The following is a 19,719-nucleotide window of genomic DNA, read 5'->3' as shown; positions in this document are numbered from 1 at the left end:
TCTGCTCCCCCTCCCAGGTGGCATCCTCATCTGGTAGATTCCTCCATCTGATCAAAATCTCCTTGATGACCCGGTTTCTCAAATGCCTCTCCTGGGTATCCAAAATGGTCTCTGGTACCAACACTAAATGCCCCTCATCGTCCATAGGAGGTAGTCCTGTAGTTGCTATAACTTGCTATCCCAACGCCTTTTTAAGGCAAGATACATGAAATATGTTGTGCACCCGACTCTCCGAGGGTAGCTCCAACCAATGTTGCACAAAGCGCGATCGGGATTTAATCGGCGCCGGGAAAAAAGCGGAAAAAATCGACAAAAGCGGGAAAAAAGCGGGAAAAAAGCGTTTGGCACAAAAATATTCATTTTTTTTCATTTTTTTTTCAATTTTTTTAATATCTAAACCATCTACAACATAAAATAAATACATTGACACATAAATATGATAAAAAAACTAATATATAAGATGTTTAATATCATTTCTAGCGCTTAAATCACACATAACATTGAATCATGTCCTGAATAGTAAGTCCTGAGTCCCAAGTCCAACTCAGCCTCAAAATATCAACAAAAAATATGATAATGTATCTCATCATGTCATAATGTCATATACAATAAAATGAAAGTCTAATCCTATTGATTTCCTCTGCCCCTCTTGCGAGAAAATGGCACAGCTTTCTCTTTCCCTCTAGATGTAGAAGCTGGTGCCTGTGCTGGTGGAAATGGCAGTGGAGTCTGACGTGCTCTAGAAGCTGAAGAACTAGTAGTAGCAGCTACAGGAGGCTTAGGTGGACGGAGACCACGTCCTCTACTGGTGGTAGTGGTAGCCCGGGTAGGCGGTGTCACCTCCTCCTCCTGCTCCTCCAACTCCTCCTCCTCCTGCTCCTGCTCCTGCTCCTCCTCCTGCTCCTCCTCCTCCTCCCCCTCCTCCTCCCCCTCATCCTGCACTAACCAATCCTCAGTGGGATCCATGAGAGGCCTCTCGGTCTCAACCCTCCATTCAGCAGTGGTGTCAATCCCATCCAATGAGATGGCTTCCGTATCAGGTGTCTTACTCTTCTCTAGTTGTCTCACCCACAATCGAAGATTGTAGTAGACATAGACCATGTCATTAAGTCTATGGGACTCCAACCTGTACAAAGTTCATGAAATAATAATTAATAATTAATATTATAAAAAAAATATTGTTTAAAACTTTAATGAATTCAAAAATTTATTTGGAAATTTGCAATATTTTAAATGTTTAAGTGTTAACCTATTGCGCTTCTTGTTGTGTATTTTTTCAAATACACTCCAATTGCGCTCACATCCCGAGGAGCTGCATGTTTGGCTGAGGATGCGTACGACAAGATTTTGCAAAAGGGGTACTCTGCCACCATACATCTTCCACCATGCGTCTACAACAAAATTACAAATAAAATTTTAAATAAACATAAGAAAAAAATGGAATTTGAAGAAACAATGAAATTTGAAAGTTGAAACAAAGTTACAAAGTACATACTACAAACTAAAAAATACCTGGCATTTTAATCGTCCTATCAATGACAGCCATCTCAAAGCCAAATGTGCCACCTGACAACTTATATTGCTCAATTTGTCTAGAGATCTCCATACGTTCTTCTGGAGATCTCACCATCTTCTGGACACAGGTTAATAATCCTTCCACGACCTCAACATCAAAATTAAACCCACATGCATAAGAAAATGCAGGGTTCAGGAAAAGCCCAGCAGCATGAATGGGACGATGGAGTGTGTTGTTCCATCGCTCATCAATGACTTCCCATAGAAGGAGTTGTCTCTGAAACCCATCATCTCCCTTATCATCATAGTAGGGCCGAATGGCTTCTTTGGCCCTGTCCATGGCTTCATACAAATAGCCCATTGCGGGCTTCTCACCATCAACCAACCGAAGAACCTTTACCAAAGGTTCTGTAACAGCGCACACCTCCTGCACTCCCGCCCAGAAGTCTTCCTGGTATGAAACTAGTCTGCAGACGACCTCTCCTTCTGGTTTGCGGCTCATTGACGAAGCACGCCACTCCTCTGAAAGAAACATTCTCTTCAAATCCCACATAGAATTCAAGAGGGATTGAAGAGATATGAAACTCGTCGCAAACCGTGTAATGGCGGGGCGCACCAACTCTTTGTTGTTGGTGCATTTTCTCATCAAGCTAAGCACAGATGTGTGATTGTAAATAAATTTTGTGATGCTTTTTGATGAGTCAACAACCTCTTTGACAAAGGGAATTTTCCCTATGTCCTCTAACATCAAATCAATACAATGGGCAGCACAAGGTGTCCAAAATAAAGCAGGATGCCTGTCCATAAGCATTCTACCAGCAGCAACATAATTTGCAGCATTGTCCGTTATGACTTGGACAACATTTTCTGCACCCACCTCCAAAATAAACACATCCAGCAAATCACATAAAGTTCTTGCATCTTTGATTTGATGAGTTGCATCAACAGATTTGATAAACATAGTCCCCTTGGGACAACTAACCAAGAAGTTTATAAGGGTTCTCCCCTTTTGGTCAGTCCAACCATCTGACATAACAGTGCATCCTGTTTGTGCCCATGATGCCCTAAAATCCTCCAATCTTTGGGTGCAGTCACGCTTTTCATCTTGAAGAAGCCGACCTCTGAAATCATGAAGAGAAGGGATTTTGTACCCCGGGCCAACACTGGCAATAGCATCAACAGTAGGTTGGAAAAATGGATTACTCCTTACAATGCTAAAAGGAATATCACTCCAGAGGAGAAATTTTGTCATCAACTTGTCAGCTTGTTCTTTTTCAGTTCTTTTTAGCATTGAACCAATAGTTGGTTGTGAACCAGGTGTGGTTCGAGGAACAAAATATGATGATGCAGCTACCGGATTGACTGACGTTGCAGTAGAACCAGTGCCACTTGGCCCACTTCCTTCAACTGACCTTTTTAGTTGCCTTTTGAGTTCTTCTTTGGCATCTCTAGTGTGCTCTAATTCTCCCAATGCTCTCATGGCTTTTTGGATAATTTCAGCATTTGTATTTAGACAGGGCCCCACATCCTGTCCAGGGATTTGTGCAAGGTGGAACTTCAACTTGTACACCCCCCCGAATATTTCCTTTCCACACAACTTGCAATACAAGTTTTGTCTATCATTCGGAGTTTTAGGGTCACCATATTCCCAGAAAGGATCCAATTTCCTTGGCATGTTTGTTTTTGAATTTTGAATTTGCAAACCTATGGAAAAATAAGGATTAGGAAATAGGAATTTAGGATTACATAATACAAATTACAATTTAGCATTTGCAAAATTACAAGTTAATTATTTCCAAAATCCCAATTTCTAAACCCAAGTTACCCAACCAAATGCCAATGGCAAATGCCAAAAAACAATGAAAATTCAAAAAAAATAAACAATGTTTAAAAAAAATGAGAAAATAAAAATAAAAAATTGGTTCTCATAGTCATAACAAATTACCCATCCCAAATCAATGAAAAATTTCAAAAAATTCTTTAAAAACAATGAAAACCAAAGTTTTTATAGAAGCAAAACCAAAAAAAATTAATCTACATACCTCTTTTATGGACAAATTGGTGATCTTGGCTTGGATTCCTCCTAAAAACGCTTGGATTCGCTCCCAAATCCGACGGAAACCCTTCAGCTCCTCTCCCTCACCTCTTCTCCTCCTCCTCCGCGCGGCGACAGCACAATGAATTAAAAAAAAATCGAATTTGCCATATAAAACCCCGCTGCCCGCGCCTCCAACGATTTTTACGCAAAAAATCGCGATTTTTTGAAAAAATCGCGATTTTTTCGATAAAAATCGGTATAAAAAAAAAGTGGCGATTTTTACGGATAAAAATCGCGATTTGATCGGGCAGAGGAAAAAATTGCGATTTTCTGATAAAATCGCGATTTTATCGCGATTTTAACAACACTGGCTCCAACGCATATGCTACCTCCCTAACCCTCTGAGTGACTCGATACGTTCCATAGAAGCGGGGTTTGAGCTTCTTGCCCCCCTTCTTTTTGAGTGAAGACTGTCGATACGGTTGAAGCCTCAAAAAGACCAGGGCAACTTCTTCGAATTGCCTCTCAACTCTACCCCTTTCTGCATAAAGCTTCTGTTGGTTTTGGGCCATCCGCATGTTGTCTTTAAGAGCCCTCAAAATGTCTTGGCTCTCCTGTATCCAATCCTTGGCCCTTGGGGCCCCGTAGTGTCCAAACATAATGTCAGTGAAAGACAATGCACCATAACTATACAAAGCTCGGAATGGAGACATACCTATGGACATGTGGTATGTAGTGTTGTAGCACTATTCACCCAAGTGCAGCCACCATATCCATTATCACTGTTGACTTTTCACATAGTTATGCAAGTAGCCCTCTAGCTACCTGTTAACTATCTCTGTGTGCTCGTTCATCTGAGGGTGATAGCTAGTACTCGGAGTGAGCTTAGTGTCCACTAACTGAAATAACTCTTGCCAGAATCCACCCATCTCAAAATATGTCTCATCCTCTACATCGCTGTCAGAGAAGACCTCAATATAATGGGCCTCGCCTGCTGCACATATGTGGCCTGGTGCCCACGACTCCTGACAGGTGAAACACAATTTCCTCCTCCTGAGGTCTCCCCGAGGAGGAAGTTGTATTTACTATGATATTTACAGTAGAACATTGTAAATAACTTGCACGGATTAACAAGTAGGAGAAGTAATGTCAGTTTACCGCTGTAGGGATTCCGGGTTTAGGAATTTTCACATGGTATCAAAGTTGCAGGTGAAGCAAGAGGAGCAGAGCTGGAAGACCCAGCACTGAAGGAAGAAGGGAATTCGAAATTCCTGCAGAGGTAATAATGCGAATCCCCAGAGGGTTTGTGCAGTTTAGGTTAGAAGGGCTAGACTTTCTTGGTAAATCTCTCTCTGAGTGAGTCGACAAAGAGGTAAGATTTCCAAATCGAAATCAGTGAGCGACAAAGGGAGCAATGTAGCAGAAGCTTTAGCAAAGAGGGGTTTTCTGGTGGGACGCAGTTTTTTGTAGGCAGTTGTTGGGCGGAAAGGCGACAGAGGGAAGAGAGAGACACAGTTGAGGGAATTCTTCCTTAGAGGACTTCTAGCCAAGGAGTTTGAATTATCACTAGCTTAGCAGCAGTGGAGAGGAGCAGATCTACAAGCTCAAGAAGGGAGTGCGTAGGCTAGTCTAGTGCTGCGCAAAGGAGAGAGGAGGCTATTTGACTTTTTCGATTTGCAGAGATGGCAACCAGTGGATTGAGAGATCATGATAGGTTGGATGGGGCATCCAACTATGTGATCTGGGAGGCAAGGATGTCTTTCCTTCTGGATGAGAGTTTTCTCAAAATGTATGTCGATAGCATGGTAGCTGAGTCCGCAAATCTAGATCCGATCAAGAAGTATAAGGGACAAATGGTGAAGACAAAAAGAATGATCCTCGATGGAGGGAAGGATCATATAGTCTGTCACATCACTGGTAGAAACACTGCCAAGGAGATGTGGGATGCATTGTCGATTCTTTATCAAGGATCTTCTAAGCAGCGGAAGATGTACTTGGAGCGGAAGATGAGGTCCACACAGATGTAGAAGGGGGAACTGATTGATCCGTTCCTCACGAAGCTTCAGGAGACTTGAGATGAATTGGCAGCTGTGGGGTCAACACCTCAAGGTTCTGAGATGGTAACACTGACCTTAAATTCAGTATCTAAGGAGTGGCAAGTCTTTTTCTAGAGTATCTTGGGCAGGGCGACTTTTCCAAACTGGGATAAGATGTGGGCAGCTCTTAAGCAAGAGTAGCTGAGGAGGGACTTGGTCAAGTGTAAACTTGATGGAAGCCGCAACAGTGGGACGAAGCCTAAGGAGGAGGATGAGAATGCAGCCCTTGCATCCAAGGGGCAGCAGGAGCAACGAAAGAAGAAGAAAGATGTTTCGAAGATCAAATGCTTCAGGTGTGGTGAATTCGGTCACTACGCAACACAGTGTCCTCTCAGGAAGAAGGACAAAGATGAGAAGCATGATCCGAAGGTTGCAGCTGCGAAGATCGAGGAGGATGAGTTTGCCATGACACCTGAGATACCTCCTGGAGGGAGGTGGGTTGAATTAGAGTTTTAGTTTGAAAGAGCTACAGATGGGCAGGATCCTTGAGGAGCCCACCTCTCGGATCAATTCCTTGCTACGGGAGGCCATATCAGAGGTAGCAGGATGGACCAATGTCAGTTGGTGTAGAGGAGTGCCAGAGTGACAGTGGCAGAGGCTAGTAGCACCAGAGAGTGAGCAACGCAGAGCAAAGTTGGCAGCAGTGCAGATGGCACAGAACGGAGGTCAACAGCAGCGCAGAGGCTTTAAAGGGTCAGCGTAGAAACTAGCAACAGTCAGACTCCAACAACGAGATACATCATACTAAACACCAATCCAGTAATTTGGGATGCTTTTTCGTTGTTGATGCAGTAGCAATAGCAGTTGGAGAAGGTTGCAACGCAGATGCAGTTGGCAGTGGCAGTGGCAGCAGCAGCACAAATGCAGAACTGAGAGGGAGTTGCAGTGTTGATAATGGCAGGGTCAGCAACAGTACAGATGCAACATTTGCACAGTGGTTGGTGGATAGGATGTCAGGCATGAACAACGCAGAAGGAGATGTTATAGAATAGAGTGATGCTTTAGCAGGTTGCATTGCTAGAGCACATTCCTTGCTAAGAGGGAGTGTTGATTTATGGTAGCATCAGATGTGCTCTAAGTCTCAAAATTTGCAGGGAGGCTTAGACAAATGCATTCTCCAATACCCAGAAATCATTTTAGGAAATTCCACTTGGAGACAGTTTTATTAAAATAATTAATTATTTTAATGGGACCCTAAGTCTAAACTTAGGAAATTAAAATAATTAATGGGTATTAATCTAAATTGTGGGTGTAACTTCTAGAAGAAGACGAGGATCAAGCCAAAATTATCTAAGCCATTAATTAGAAGTTAATCTGGGCCGTTGGTTGTCCAACAGAAAGATATAAGAAGAGGCTTGAGGTGCACTTGGAGAACACACAGAGGGGAGATCAAAAGGTTGATTTTCCGACGCAGAGCAGTTGTCGGAGAGATTTTCGATAGTGATATATTGCAGAGAGAGGTAGGGATAGTATCCAAAGGGAAATCTTTCCCGATTGGAGAATACTCAGCAGAGAAGAGAGAGAGATATCTAGTAGAGGCAGTGCAAAGCCACGTAGAGGCAGCATAGGTTGACGCAGAGGCAATGCAAAAGCCTTGAGGGAGTCCGAAATTTGTTGGAGGGTTCGATTTCTATAGCTAGAAGCTGGGGTGTGAGACTAAGAGACTAGAAGTCCAAATCTCAAAGGCAAATCGATCAACCAGGAAGAGTGATGCAGGTCCTAGATAGTGTGACGCTAGGCTGACACATACACTCTGCAGAGGTAGTCAGGGGTTGTTCATTCAAGGGTTGGATCAGCTAGGACTTCCAGTGATAGTGTGAGGTAATCTCACAAATCTCTCTGTCAATGATATTCTCTGTAACTAGATTGCCGGGAAGGCATCCAGAAGTTGTATTCACGTTGAAGTTTCTAAGTCTAACAGTTAGAAACCTTCCATGTACTTTCTGATTTATTCCTTCCTACTTGTTCTGATTAATTAACAAGTTATTTACTATGTAAATACTGAAAATAAACACAAGTACATCCTCAACACATTACAGATCATCAACTGAAGGAAACAGAAACAAGCACACAAATGACACCGTTATTTTTGGACTAATGTCCCCGAAAAAACCCAATGCGGGAAAACCGGTGCAACTATCTGGAGGTTTGATTTATTAAGCAATTTCAGAAAACAATCTGGGTGCCAAATTTGGCTCACCCAACAGAGAAAAATCTGCGTAGTGGTACCTTTCCTTTGGAGACAGATGCTCTGGCTAAAACCCCGGATAAACACTCCGGCAACTCCTTAGCTCCAAGTTGCCCCACGAAAAACCCCAACGTCAACCTCTAGGGACTGCGTTAGCCTCTTCTGCCCTCTGCGTCATCTTTCCGGTAGTTTCGACAGTTCCTGGTAGTTCCGGCTTCTGCTCTCTGCGTCAGCTTTCTGGGCAGTTCCGGCTTCTACCCTCTGCGTCAGCTTTCCCGACAGTTCCGGTGGTTCTCGACAGTTCCGGCTGTTTCCGACAGTTTCGGCTTCTGTCCTCTGCATCAGCTTTCCCGGCTGTTCTGGCAGTTCCAGCAGTTCTGGCTTTTGCCCTCTGCATCAACTTTCCTAGCTGCTGCGTTGATCCTCCCGACATTATCTCTGCCTCTTTGCTTCTGTATTTATTGCCCCTCAATTGCAACTCCAGATCACTCTCTCAACTTTCTCAGCAAACCTAGCCCCAGAAAGTCGAAATCTTGATCTCTTGTTGTGTTCTCCAAGTGACTCTCAAGCCTTCTCTTATACTTTTCTCGTTGACAAATCAACGGTCGAGATTAAGTCCCTAATCAATGGAAAAGATTAGGTCTGGCTTGATCCATGACTCTTGGACCATTCTAACACAGTTTTATATTCATTCACATTAATATTTTAATTTCCCTAATTTTAGACTTAGGGACTCCATTAAAAATATGAATTATTTTAATATCTCCCAAATTGTTTAGAATCTGCCCAGACTTTTTCTGGGTATTGGAGATGTCATGTGCCTTAGCCTCTCCACCAAATCTTGTGGCTAGAGCAAATCCGATGCTACCCCAAATCAATAATTCAGAAATTACTACTACATAATAATAAAATCCTCAGAGCTGCTGCACTGATTTTCCTGCATTGAGTTTTTCCGGGGACATTTGTCCAAAAATAACTGTGTAGATGTGTTGTATCTCTTTCTTGTTTAGTTTCTTGTTTCCGCATATACTTTAATTAAGTGAAGGATGCAGTTGTATTTACTTCGATATTTACAGTAGAACACCGTAAATAACTTTCATGGATTAACAAGTAGGAGAAGTAACATCAGTTTATTGCAGTAGGGATTCCGAGTTTAAGAATTTTCATAGGAGACACTCTTGTGCTAAACAACACTTGCAGACTTGGCTCCAGCTCAAGCGTGCTCTTGTCAAAATACAGTTTTGCAAATGATGAATGAATGAATAATTGAGTGCCTCTTCCTCCTTTTGCCAAGATGCCTCCAAAATGCCCATGTGCGCCCAACTCAAACTTCCCACACCAATTCCGCTCCAATGAGAGTGTATTTCCCATGTGGGCCGAAGTTCTCATGAAGTGGCCCCCATGCTCCACTAAAGGCGGAATATTTCCCCTAGCTCTAATGTTTGGGTGTGTTCTAAGCCAAAAATCATGTGTGGGACCTCTAAACCCACATTTCCTAAGCGCATCCATGCAATATAGCAAAAATGATCAAAATTGATATTTCACTTAGCAAAATGCTAAGTGGGAATATCAAAAAATTAAAGCTGGCTAGAAATAAAAAGGCTTGCATGTGAAGAGTGGATTGCTCAAAGTAAAGTGCTTAAAATAGAGAATTCAAAGCCTTAAGTTGAATTGTAGTAAACTTATCTAAACGAAATAAAAATGTGATGAGTGAGGTTGTGTAAATTTTAAACAGACAATTAAAATGGAAACCAAGAAAATGAAAAAGTTAATCCACCCACATATTTCTCTCCTTAAATGGAGAGAAAGAATGCCATGGGTAAAACCCATACTCCCACAAGAAAATAGATATTTTATTAGCTTTTTTACAATGAGTGGAAGGCCCCTTAATGGGATGCCCCAAAGTAGGAGAAATTTACAAGATATAGATGCTTAGGAACTAGGATCTCCTTCCAAGAAGTGGCAACCACAAATGGCCAATGAACAACTCTTGAAGTCTAAAAATTACAAGTGTCCAAACACCCACGACCAAGCTAGTCTTCTGCTGTCTAAGATTACCCATGACCTCCCTAATGTTGATGCTCATGTGCTCTTGGGGTCCTACAACAAATAGTTAATGTTTCAAGCTTTAGCTTCCTCAATCCTGTCAAAACAAAGAGTGAGCATAGTCCATAAATAAATCTGATATTTTGTAAAACCCACACTCAAATTTAGTGTAAAACAAAGAGGAATTTTAGCAAATATAATCTTCAAATATTCTACAAAATTTAGACAAAGGAATTAGAGCAAAACTCCAATTCTTGCCTAATTTTCCACATGCTCTTAAATAGCGAAATAAAATCATTATTAGCACAAGAAATTGAGACAAATGATTTTAAATGAATTTGGATTTTGAAACACAAGCTAAAAACCAAGGATCCCTGTAACACAAAATCGTAAGATGAAGCCTTGGGAGATGACAAATGCGGGTTCTTCAATGAACTTGCTCATGAGTGGGATGATTCCTCTAAGAATTTCCCCTCATGTTTGAGGCTTGATCCAAGAGATGTCTCTACACAACTTCAAATACACATTAGATCCACATGGGTTAAAATAAATACAATAATAAAGAGATCTTAGAGATTTATTGAAAAATCAACTGAAACTTTCTCTATCTAGAGCAAACTCTCAAAAGAAAATGTCAGTGTGAAATAGCTATACATTAACAAATCTCTAAAAGCATAATGGAAACTAATGAACACAATAGCATAAGTAGAAAATGATACACAATGATCAAGATATTACCATGCTTGAGAAGAACAACACCTCATATGTGAATGCCAAAGTCTCTTATTGTAATAGAACATAAGTGTACATAAGAGCAGAGATTCTTCAAGCATAATAGCTCATTTTCAATGGATCCATAGCGAAAGCCGATGGCTCTATTATATAGAAGTTTGGGAGTCAATTCCAAGGCAAATGGTGACAATCCCAAAGGAAATGGGTGATAGTCCCAATGCTCCTTCATGCATATTCAAATTTCCCAAGTTGTATCAAGAATCCCACAAGAAAAATCGAATTCCATGATGAAATGACAAGTGTAGAAGAGTAGGGACCCATTTGGGGTCAATTTCCCACAAAAATCTCTGCCAAATATTTGTCGAAGGAAATGTAACTAGGTTCGGTCTTCATAAATGTACTTTTGATATTTGTACTTGTTCAAGAAAAGAAATATTATTTTTATAATATATATCAATGAGTTTCTTGCTCATTGAAATAAGTCTAGCACATGTTAAGTGGTATAGGTGAGTCAAATAGTCAAAAGGAAATGTTGAAGGCCTTAAGGGCATGTTACACCATGTATGATTATGTATTAGGGTCAGGATAATACCTCCAAGCAAAGCCAAGTCTCCCCCTATGCAAAGGCACCATCAGAGAAGCTCCTTCAAGCATGCTACACCACCAAAGAAACTATCCGAAGCTTGCATAACAAGTCGGTCTAAAACGAGGGACAATCCTCTATAAATAGAGGCTGTCCACTCCATTACAACGCCAACCAAGATAGCTCTGAAATCCGAGAAGAGAAGAGGCTAAGAAAAGGACGAAGAAGAGGTCTTCTAGGGCAATGAAGGAAGAGAGAAAGAAGCCGAGGTGGAAGGCACTGTTTTTCTAGGGTTAACACAACCACATGTGCGAGAAAGGAAGGGTCTGCCAGAAGTCATTACAGCAGAAACCCACAGTGACATATATCTCTGTTTTGGGCTAGTAAACAAGGCCTATAAGGCCTCCCAATCAAGTGAAGAAGGAAAGAGACCACAACAACAAGTAAACCACCAGACGTGCGAGAATTTAGGGCTGCAGGACAGTCACATCAAGTCTGCACCTACACCTTGAAGAAGGAGCTCATTTGGTCAAGAGGAAGGAAGGGATCATCACAAGAAATGGGGCTCATCAAAAGGTGTCTCTTCTAGAGCAAGTGTTACAAGGTCTATCAACAGTTGAAAGAAGAATGAAGTGCTGAAAGAAGGAAGACGAAGTGCTAGGGAAATAAAGTGCAGGAAAAAGGAAGGACTTGACTTGTGCTTGGAGGATATTCAAGTCAGGGGTCTAGGGTTTGGCATTGATCAATAAGAAGCTTCAATAAGAGAAGCTTACTAAAGGGTTTTCCTCTCAAAGAGAAGAGAGGTTTTGGCCCTAACAGAGAGCCAACATCTTGTTCTTGTTCTTATGTTTTGGTAGCAGTTTGATGAAGTACACACACATGCATTAATAATAAGAAGAAGAAGATTAAGCTAACAAGAAAAAGTAAAAAGACTCCACAAATTGTTATCAAGTAATGAAGAATCACACTCCACTTATTTGCCCTAAATTTTTCAACAATTTTCTCCCAAATCCTTCCAAATGTGCATTAACTCCACAAATTCAAATTCATTTATTGCTAGATATTTGATTTTCATGAGTGGGCCATGTATTTATGATGCAAGGTGTCAAATCATCCTCTACTTGTCCTTTGACTTGAGATAATTTCCAAGTCATTTCCATGTCATTTTGTCACATAGAGCTATTTATTTTCTCCATTTAATTTATTTCTAGATTAATTTATTGCTAGATTTCCCACTAAACTTAGACAGAGTGGGTTTTGAGGGTCTAGCCACATTTTAAACACCTCAAAGCATGTCAGAGTAGAAAGTTGAAGGTGAGAGGTGTAATTTTGAGCACACATACCCCATACAAATTCTTTAGACATCACTTATTACATATTACATTCAGATTTTATTCAAATTTCCACCCTGTGGGAAATTTAAAAAATTAAAAAAATGATGCCTAGACCTAATCAAATTCTACAAAATTTTACGAGTGATCTAGTATGGTAATATACAATGACTTTAGACACTGGAATTCACCTAAGGCCTCGCCTTCAAGCTGTACTCCGGCTTCGGGTTATGCTTGGAGGAAAAAACTCAATTAATTATTAAGTCCTTGTAAGGATATAATAATTAACCAAGTGAAAAAACCTCCCAGAGTATACTCACTTGATGACAAGGTCCCAAGTTATCTAGACCTGTTACATGATTCAACTCATCATACTAGCATCACTTTACAACATCCCTGTAGGGCTTGTGGAATCTGAGTACAACAAAAGAAGATGAGAAGAAGTAGAGTTGAAAAACTCTGATGATATGGTGAACTCTGATGGTACATGAAGCTTTTGATACATGCTTGGGCATGGAGTCCTCAAAAATCTTTGGGTACACTTCAGTGGTTAACAGATTCCAAGCTTGCCTTTGAGAGATTTAGCATTTGTTACTCTTTAATGATGTTGCAGTGTATCACTCATCAGGGTTGGGACAATACAATGTTCCTTTTTATGGATGGAGTATCCATTGCTATAGGAATTGGGTGACAGCTAATGAGGGGGGTAGAGCTCATGCTAGGATTTTTCCCACGTGCTAATGTTTTTCCTAGCCAGCTTTTCCATTTCATATTTTTTTTTCATTGTGACTTTCATTGATTTTATCTTTCTTTTAGATGCATCAACGTCTAGGGAAAATTTTTCTGGCCTAGAGCCAAGGATGAGGATGAGAAGGCGTCCATGCCCATGACCAATGGCCACCCACCCAAAGAATGGATATGGAATAGAGCGAATGATGGAAAGTTGCAAGTGTGGAATGTCATGGGCACACTACTTCATTCAGAGTCCCCCCAATAGTATCCTTCCAATAACCCTAAGGCCTTAGAGGGGGTCCCATTGGACTAGGATCCAAGACTAACATACAGTCTAGATTGGTCAATCATCTGGATCACCCTATGCTTCATATTAGTATGCGGCAAAACAATATGTAAAAGCACATGATTACAAAATGGTTAAAGTACTTGCTGATGGATGACCCACCTTCTTTCAATAAAGAATGCTAGATGGGAGAAAGAAATCTGATCAAAAAGCAAATATGTGGAAGGTCCATGGCATCATGTCAAGTGTTGATCAATAGGGCTGTTGGCTGATAGACTATCCAAGGAGGAAAAAAATTTCTTTTATGGGTTACCCACTTTATGGTGGGTAATAGTCACCACTAAAATATAAAGGGGGCTGTTGCTGAGGTGACAATGGTGACATCCTTGTTTTGTTGCACATCTCCCTTTCATTGTGAGGTTTTGCACCAAGGTGAAATATTTTGCAGCAACATAGCCCACCTAAGGACGGGTGGAAATTACTTCTACAAATGTGAACTTGAACAAATTGCCATCCCAAGTAATCTCTAGCTCTAAGCATTCAATTTCTAGCCACACATTTACATAGAAAACATATACAAATCTGAAAATATAAATTGCTGAAAATTTATAGTAGTTTTGTTAATTTTCCACTGTTCTATGTTGTTACAATCACTCTAGCCCAATTCTTAACTTCAATTAGCAATCAATTCAATCTTCCAATGATCAAAAGCAATTGTAGATAGAACCAGTGTGGAAAAAGCCTGCAAAAAACCGCGATTTAATCCTAAAAACGCGATTTTTGAACTAAATGATTTAATCCTCCGACTTTTTGGCGACCTTTTCACAAAGGAAAAAATTGCGATTTTTTTGTTATACTCCGGATTTAATCGGGAGTTGACCCAAAAATTCAGCCTCCCTTCCCAGGCCACGGATAAAGAGGCTGCAAAGGTGAAAAAACTGTAAATTGAAGCTTTGATCCATGCATTTTCAAGTTATTGCATTGTATTGTTTGTCATACTTCTTGCGAGCATAGTAGTCTCATTTGTAATCTGTTAGTTTTGAGGTTAGGATATGTTTTTGTTTTCCAAGGAAAAACAAATCTTTATACTTCATATTTCTAGTTAGAAAGCAAAGTCTACATTGGCTAAGCCTCCAGGCTTTCAGTGATCCAGAGTCTAAGAGCCACTGCCCCTTCAAAAGATTACAAATGTACCAAAAGGACAGGCATAGAACAGTCTTCTGTAGAAAGAACCCCACACCATAAAAAACATTGTTACAATTGTTGAATGTTTCCAGAAGAAACAACAAAGAGGTCATGAAGATCAAACAACAACAACTTGTCCAATAAAAACAAAACCAGTGCCTCAAAAAAGAATCCATTTTTCAGATAGGAACAAAGTACCTATGAAATCTTGTGACAACAAAGATCCTTCCTGCAATGAGAGCACGTTTTGAAAGGGAATCTTCTTTAGTGGTGAACTCCCTGTAAATGCATTATGTATCAAAAGTGGATTTTACCTCCAAGAGTTTTTGAATGATAGATGCCAAGGCTAGGTTAGTAATCTGACATCTACTGTTTTCTCAGAAAATAAGCAGCTTGGAGTCACCAAGCGTTAATTTTCACATCTACTGTGATACTCACTGTTAATTTTCATTGGACCTACCGCCTGACACCTTATTACCCAAGCAGATTACAATCTACTGAATAAATGCATACCTTATTTCTTAATACAATTAGCAGAAACAAAAATTAAAAGGGGAAGAGGATCTCAGTGACTGATGACTTGATGACTTTTAGATGACTCATGATATACATTTATTATATTTTTTGTTGATATTTTGACTCTTGAGAGTTGAGACTCAGAGAGGACTCAAAATTCAGGAGTTGATTCACTATTTTGATATGTGATGTAGCACTAGACTTCATATACATATTATATATTAGCTTTCTTTACATGTTTATGTGGAAATGCATTTATTTGATGTTGTGGATACTCTAGATGTTAAAAAAATAAAAAATAAAATGAATAATTTTGTGTTTTTTTAAATTTTGCAGATTTTTTCAAAAAACTCCCGACTTTGACAAATTTTTCAACTTTTGGACCCTTGCCGAATTAATCCCGACTTCGACGTTTTCCACATTGGATAGAACAATGAAGTTAGAAGTTATCTCTTGTGGAGGAGATGTTGGAGATGACGATCAAACATATTCGTTCACTCACTAGTGTTCACTCCTATGATGAGATGTGACTAGGAGAACAGAGTTGCACATGTCCTTTCTCTAGCTTAAGTCTTCACTTGTATTCTCTTTCTATTGAGGTGCAAAGGTTTTTGGGTCTTGGAGTTTCTTGGAGTATGTTTGAGTTCTAGGGTTAGTATGTTTGAGTTCTAGGGTTAGGGTTTATCCCTTAGAGATTAGGGATTACGGTTTTTGCTTTGAGAGAACCCGAGGGTGGATTTGTGATGAAGAAGAGAAGAGGAGGATGTCTTGCCTTGGAGATTGTGTTGGAGAGATTCTTGCGCTTGGATATTGTTGGTTGAGCTACGTTTGATGATTAACCCTAGTTAGGGTTTTTGGGATAGTTGGAGTTTTTATACTAGGCTTGAGAAGGCTGTGATATGTACCTTTACTTCATCTTGAGCTTCTATATAAAATTTCCAGCTGTGCACATCTTGTGTCATTTTCAGATTTCAATTTCAGTGATATTTGTTTTTTATGCTTTACTATTTACAGTGATTTATGTCCTGATTGGACATAAGTAAAAGGGAAAATTGTTAAGTGCTTTGATACCTAAGAATAATACAAGGGGCTAATTTTATTGCATCTATATTGCTGTAGAAGTGCATTTTCATATCTGATCACTGGTTGATAAGTTTCCCTAGAAGGGGCTTAAACTTGCCTCTTTGATTGGTATCTTTTCTCCTTGAATTGTTGGAAGTTTGGGGCTCTTTAAAGTGAATTATTGGATCTTTCTATACTATAATTGACAGGAGTCCTTAAGGCTGGAAATCTAGGGCTATATCTAGGAAGCCTTCTAGGAAGACGGTGAAATTTCAGTTTTTCATTAATTGTTGAAGTGCATGAAATTTATCACATCTCTTTCTATTATTTTCTGTTATCTTGAACAGAGCTATTCCACTCTCTTATCTTCAAGTGGTAGTTTACCTTTAGATGGTAGGCCCTGCAAGGATCCTCTAGTTTCAGACCCATCAGGTTGATGACATTTTTCTTCCAGCCTATTTTAGCTATAGAGCTGTTGAATGTCCAATAAACGCAAAAACCATGGCCACTAATGTCTGTAGAGTAGTAAGGAAGTGCCCTTATTCCTATGTTGCCTTGAGACCATTCATTTATACCAAGAAGTTACCTAGACCTGGTAGTGCCAACAGCCAGTTTCAGGTGTCTATTGCCCTCTTGCATTCCGAAGATAGATTTTGCAGGTAGTTGTTGAAGAATCTAGAGCATCTAGGTAGGATGAGATTCTCTTCTGATGATAACAATTTGTGAGGTACTTTTTACTTTTTCTTATTAGCATAATCTTCTTCTTGTTATTATTAGTGCGTGTTCTCTTACTTCATCAAATAGTTACCAAAGCAAAAGAGACAAGAACATAAGATATTGGCTCTCAGCCAGGGTAAAACCTCTCTCTCCTAGAGAGGAAAACCCTTCTGCAAACTTCTCTTTATTGAAGTTTCAATTGAAAAATGCCAAACCCTAGACCCTTAACAAGAAGATCCTCCAAGCACAAGTCAAGCCTTTCCCTTTGATCCGAGATTATTTCTTCTTGCAGAACTTTGACCTCCTCCTTCGTCCTTCTTTCACTTATGACTTTTCTGCAGCAATTCCTAGTCATGCATACCCTAGAAGAGATATTCTTCTTTTCTTCCTTCACTTGAGATGGAGCCTTCCTTTGATCAAGGAGAAGACCTTGTTCATAACCCAACCAAGCTCTATTTTCTTCACTGTAGTTACAGATCTGGGACAGCAGCTGTATGGCTCCTTTTTCGTTGCACGTGTGGGGGATACCTTCAAGAATTGATGCTTTGCTTGTTCTCTTTCCAGTAAGAGGCCTAATCAGCACTCTTTTACCAGCCCAATCAAGCCTCTTAGTATGACTGTAATAGTAGGTCTGATATGGCAGCTGAATGAGCCTCTTTTCTTTCGCATGTGTGACTGTAATTGGGCCAGAAATAGATCTTCCAAACTTGGCTTTCTTCCCTTCCTTCTTCGCTGAAGTAGAGACAACTTCTCTTGCTTTTTCACACTCTTTCCTAGCCCTGTCCTTTGCTGATTTCAGAGATCACTTGCTTCCACTTGGGTGAGGTCGAATGGCCCTATATATAGGAGTCTGTCCCTCCTATTTGGCCGACTTCATCAATTGAGGCTGACTTATCCTTCAAATTCCAAATTACTACTTTTGTTGAGGCCGACATATGGAGGAGGCTTATGACTTTGTTTGGAGGTCATTCTTTGATTCTAATACCTAGATTTACATAGTGTGACATGCCCTCATGGGTCTTTAACAATTGCATTGACTCTTTGAATTTCCTAGAAGCACTTCAACATGTGCTTAACCTATCAAATGGACAAGAAATCCATTCTTGATAATGAGAAAAATAATAATTCTTTTCTTTTACAAGTACAAAGATGAAAATTACGTTTATGAAGAGCGAACCTAGTTACACTTTCTTCAATAGTAGGCACTCATCACCAAGTTTCTCTCTTCCATATTTCCAATAGGGACTTTAAAACATGAGGGGATCTTCAACAAGGAGCACTTGTTTCCCCTCACAAGATAGTATAGCCCAATCTTTGCTCTTGCCATTCTCTAGAAAATATTATCAGGCTCAGCATTGGGGCTTACCCGGTGGTTTAAGGACATTGGGCTCCTTTGATTCTGATGCATATTAGGATTCTTTCCACCTTGCCTTTTGCAGGTAATTCGACCAAGTTTCTTTGTTATAGGAGTGCTTGTTCTTCTCTTCTTTCCTTGTCATACAGGACTAATTTCTAGTTAATTGTCTATGGCTTACCTCTTTATATTGTTATTTTGTTTTGGCCCTTTTATTAATCTAGATTCTATTTTTTGACGAGATGCTGGAGGTACTTTCGCGTTTGCATTGTAGTTTGGTGTACATTCGAGTCTTGTTGACATGTTTTGGCCTTTTGTGGACATTGTTATAATTTCTTTCTTTCAGTTTTCAGGATGTACATTTTTACTGAGAACAGATTTTGCAATTTTACTGCATTTTATCATATTTCAGCAATCGCTTTTAGATGTAATTGTAATTTTCTCAGTTCAGCTCTTTGCTAGGTTTTTCCCTTCATTGTTTGATGGAGTAGTAAAAGATATCCTTCAGCTGCTTAAGGATGATAATGATTACATTAAAGAGGGAGTGGTGCAAATTTTGGCTGAGACTGGTACCATCCATGAAAAGATAATTGAGACAAATGGGTAAGTTAAATAATAGGTCTATCTATTTCTTTATTAAAGCATTTATTATACTGTATTTTTTCTCTTATGTACAAATAACTGGCTTGGCATGCAGCCCTGTAGATCTTCTTCTTGAAAATTTATGCCTAGAAGGTAGTCGAAAGCAGGCCAAGTATGCAGTGCAGGCTATTGTTGCAATAAAAAAGGATTTTGGACCCAGGGCACTTTCTGTATTATACAAGGTGGCATGCACTGCAAGCTTTCATGATATACATCTTATGTACAGATTTCTAGTTGTAGTCTATCTCTACGTTTTGATCATTTTTAAGCTTTATTACTTACACATTAACTGGAGTGTAACTTTTGTTACTTGATTTGAAAATTCATTTAATGTACAGAGACTTGTTGATACATTGGAAAGTGGTGAACATCTGGCAACGGTACTGCAATCCTTAGGTTGCATTGCTCAAACTGCAGTGTCAGTTTTTGAGACTCGTGAGGATGACATTATTCAGTTTATCTGTCGTAAACTTCTTCGGAGAAGCAGTGTATGTGTTGGAAAATGAAAAGACAAGTTTGTGCATTTTTTTTGCTTTTGTGTACCCATTATTTTAGAATTAGTTTCAATAATGCACTAAGAGATTACTAGTTATGCCTTTTCAGATTCCTGTTGACATTTCCAAGACAGGGTGGGACGAAAGAAGTAAAGTGTGTTTTTTGAAGGTGCATTGATATTAAAATTTTTGCACTTCTTGG

The 19,719-nt window shown here is 39.8% G+C and overlaps 2 protein-coding genes across 2 annotated transcripts in view; one reads left to right on the top strand and one right to left on the bottom strand.

The window, feature by feature from the left end:
- LOC149223750 (sister chromatid cohesion protein PDS5 homolog A-like) overlaps positions 1-19,719 on the top strand; it is a 328,487-nt gene that overhangs the window by 209,156 nt on the left and 99,612 nt on the right. The window contains exons 13-16 of the mRNA XM_089387987.1: positions 18,833-18,984; positions 19,079-19,205; positions 19,362-19,511; positions 19,627-19,686. Coding sequence (XP_089244113.1) covers positions 18,833-18,984; positions 19,079-19,205; positions 19,362-19,511; positions 19,627-19,686 — 489 coding nt within the window. The remainder of the gene's footprint in view (positions 1-18,832; positions 18,985-19,078; positions 19,206-19,361; positions 19,512-19,626; positions 19,687-19,719) is intronic.
- Positions 517-1,333, bottom strand: LOC149223751 (uncharacterized). The gene is made up of 2 exons (XM_089383399.1): positions 1,250-1,333; positions 517-1,126 (listed from the first exon to the last, which is right to left on the bottom strand). The coding sequence occupies exon 2, from the start codon at positions 1,099-1,101 to the stop codon at positions 628-630; it is 474 nt and encodes a 157-aa protein (XP_089239525.1). The 5' UTR covers positions 1,102-1,126; positions 1,250-1,333; the 3' UTR covers positions 517-627.

This window comes from Pinus tabuliformis, chromosome Q (assembly GCF_031772625.1).
Source record: "Pinus tabuliformis cultivar Carrire ecotype Pingquan chromosome Q, CPIR1, whole genome shotgun sequence".
NCBI classification, from domain to species: Eukaryota; Viridiplantae; Streptophyta; class Pinopsida; order Pinales; family Pinaceae; genus Pinus; species Pinus tabuliformis.
Note: the sequence above shows the minus strand (reverse complement) of the source record. Positions and strands in the feature narration are given on the sequence as shown.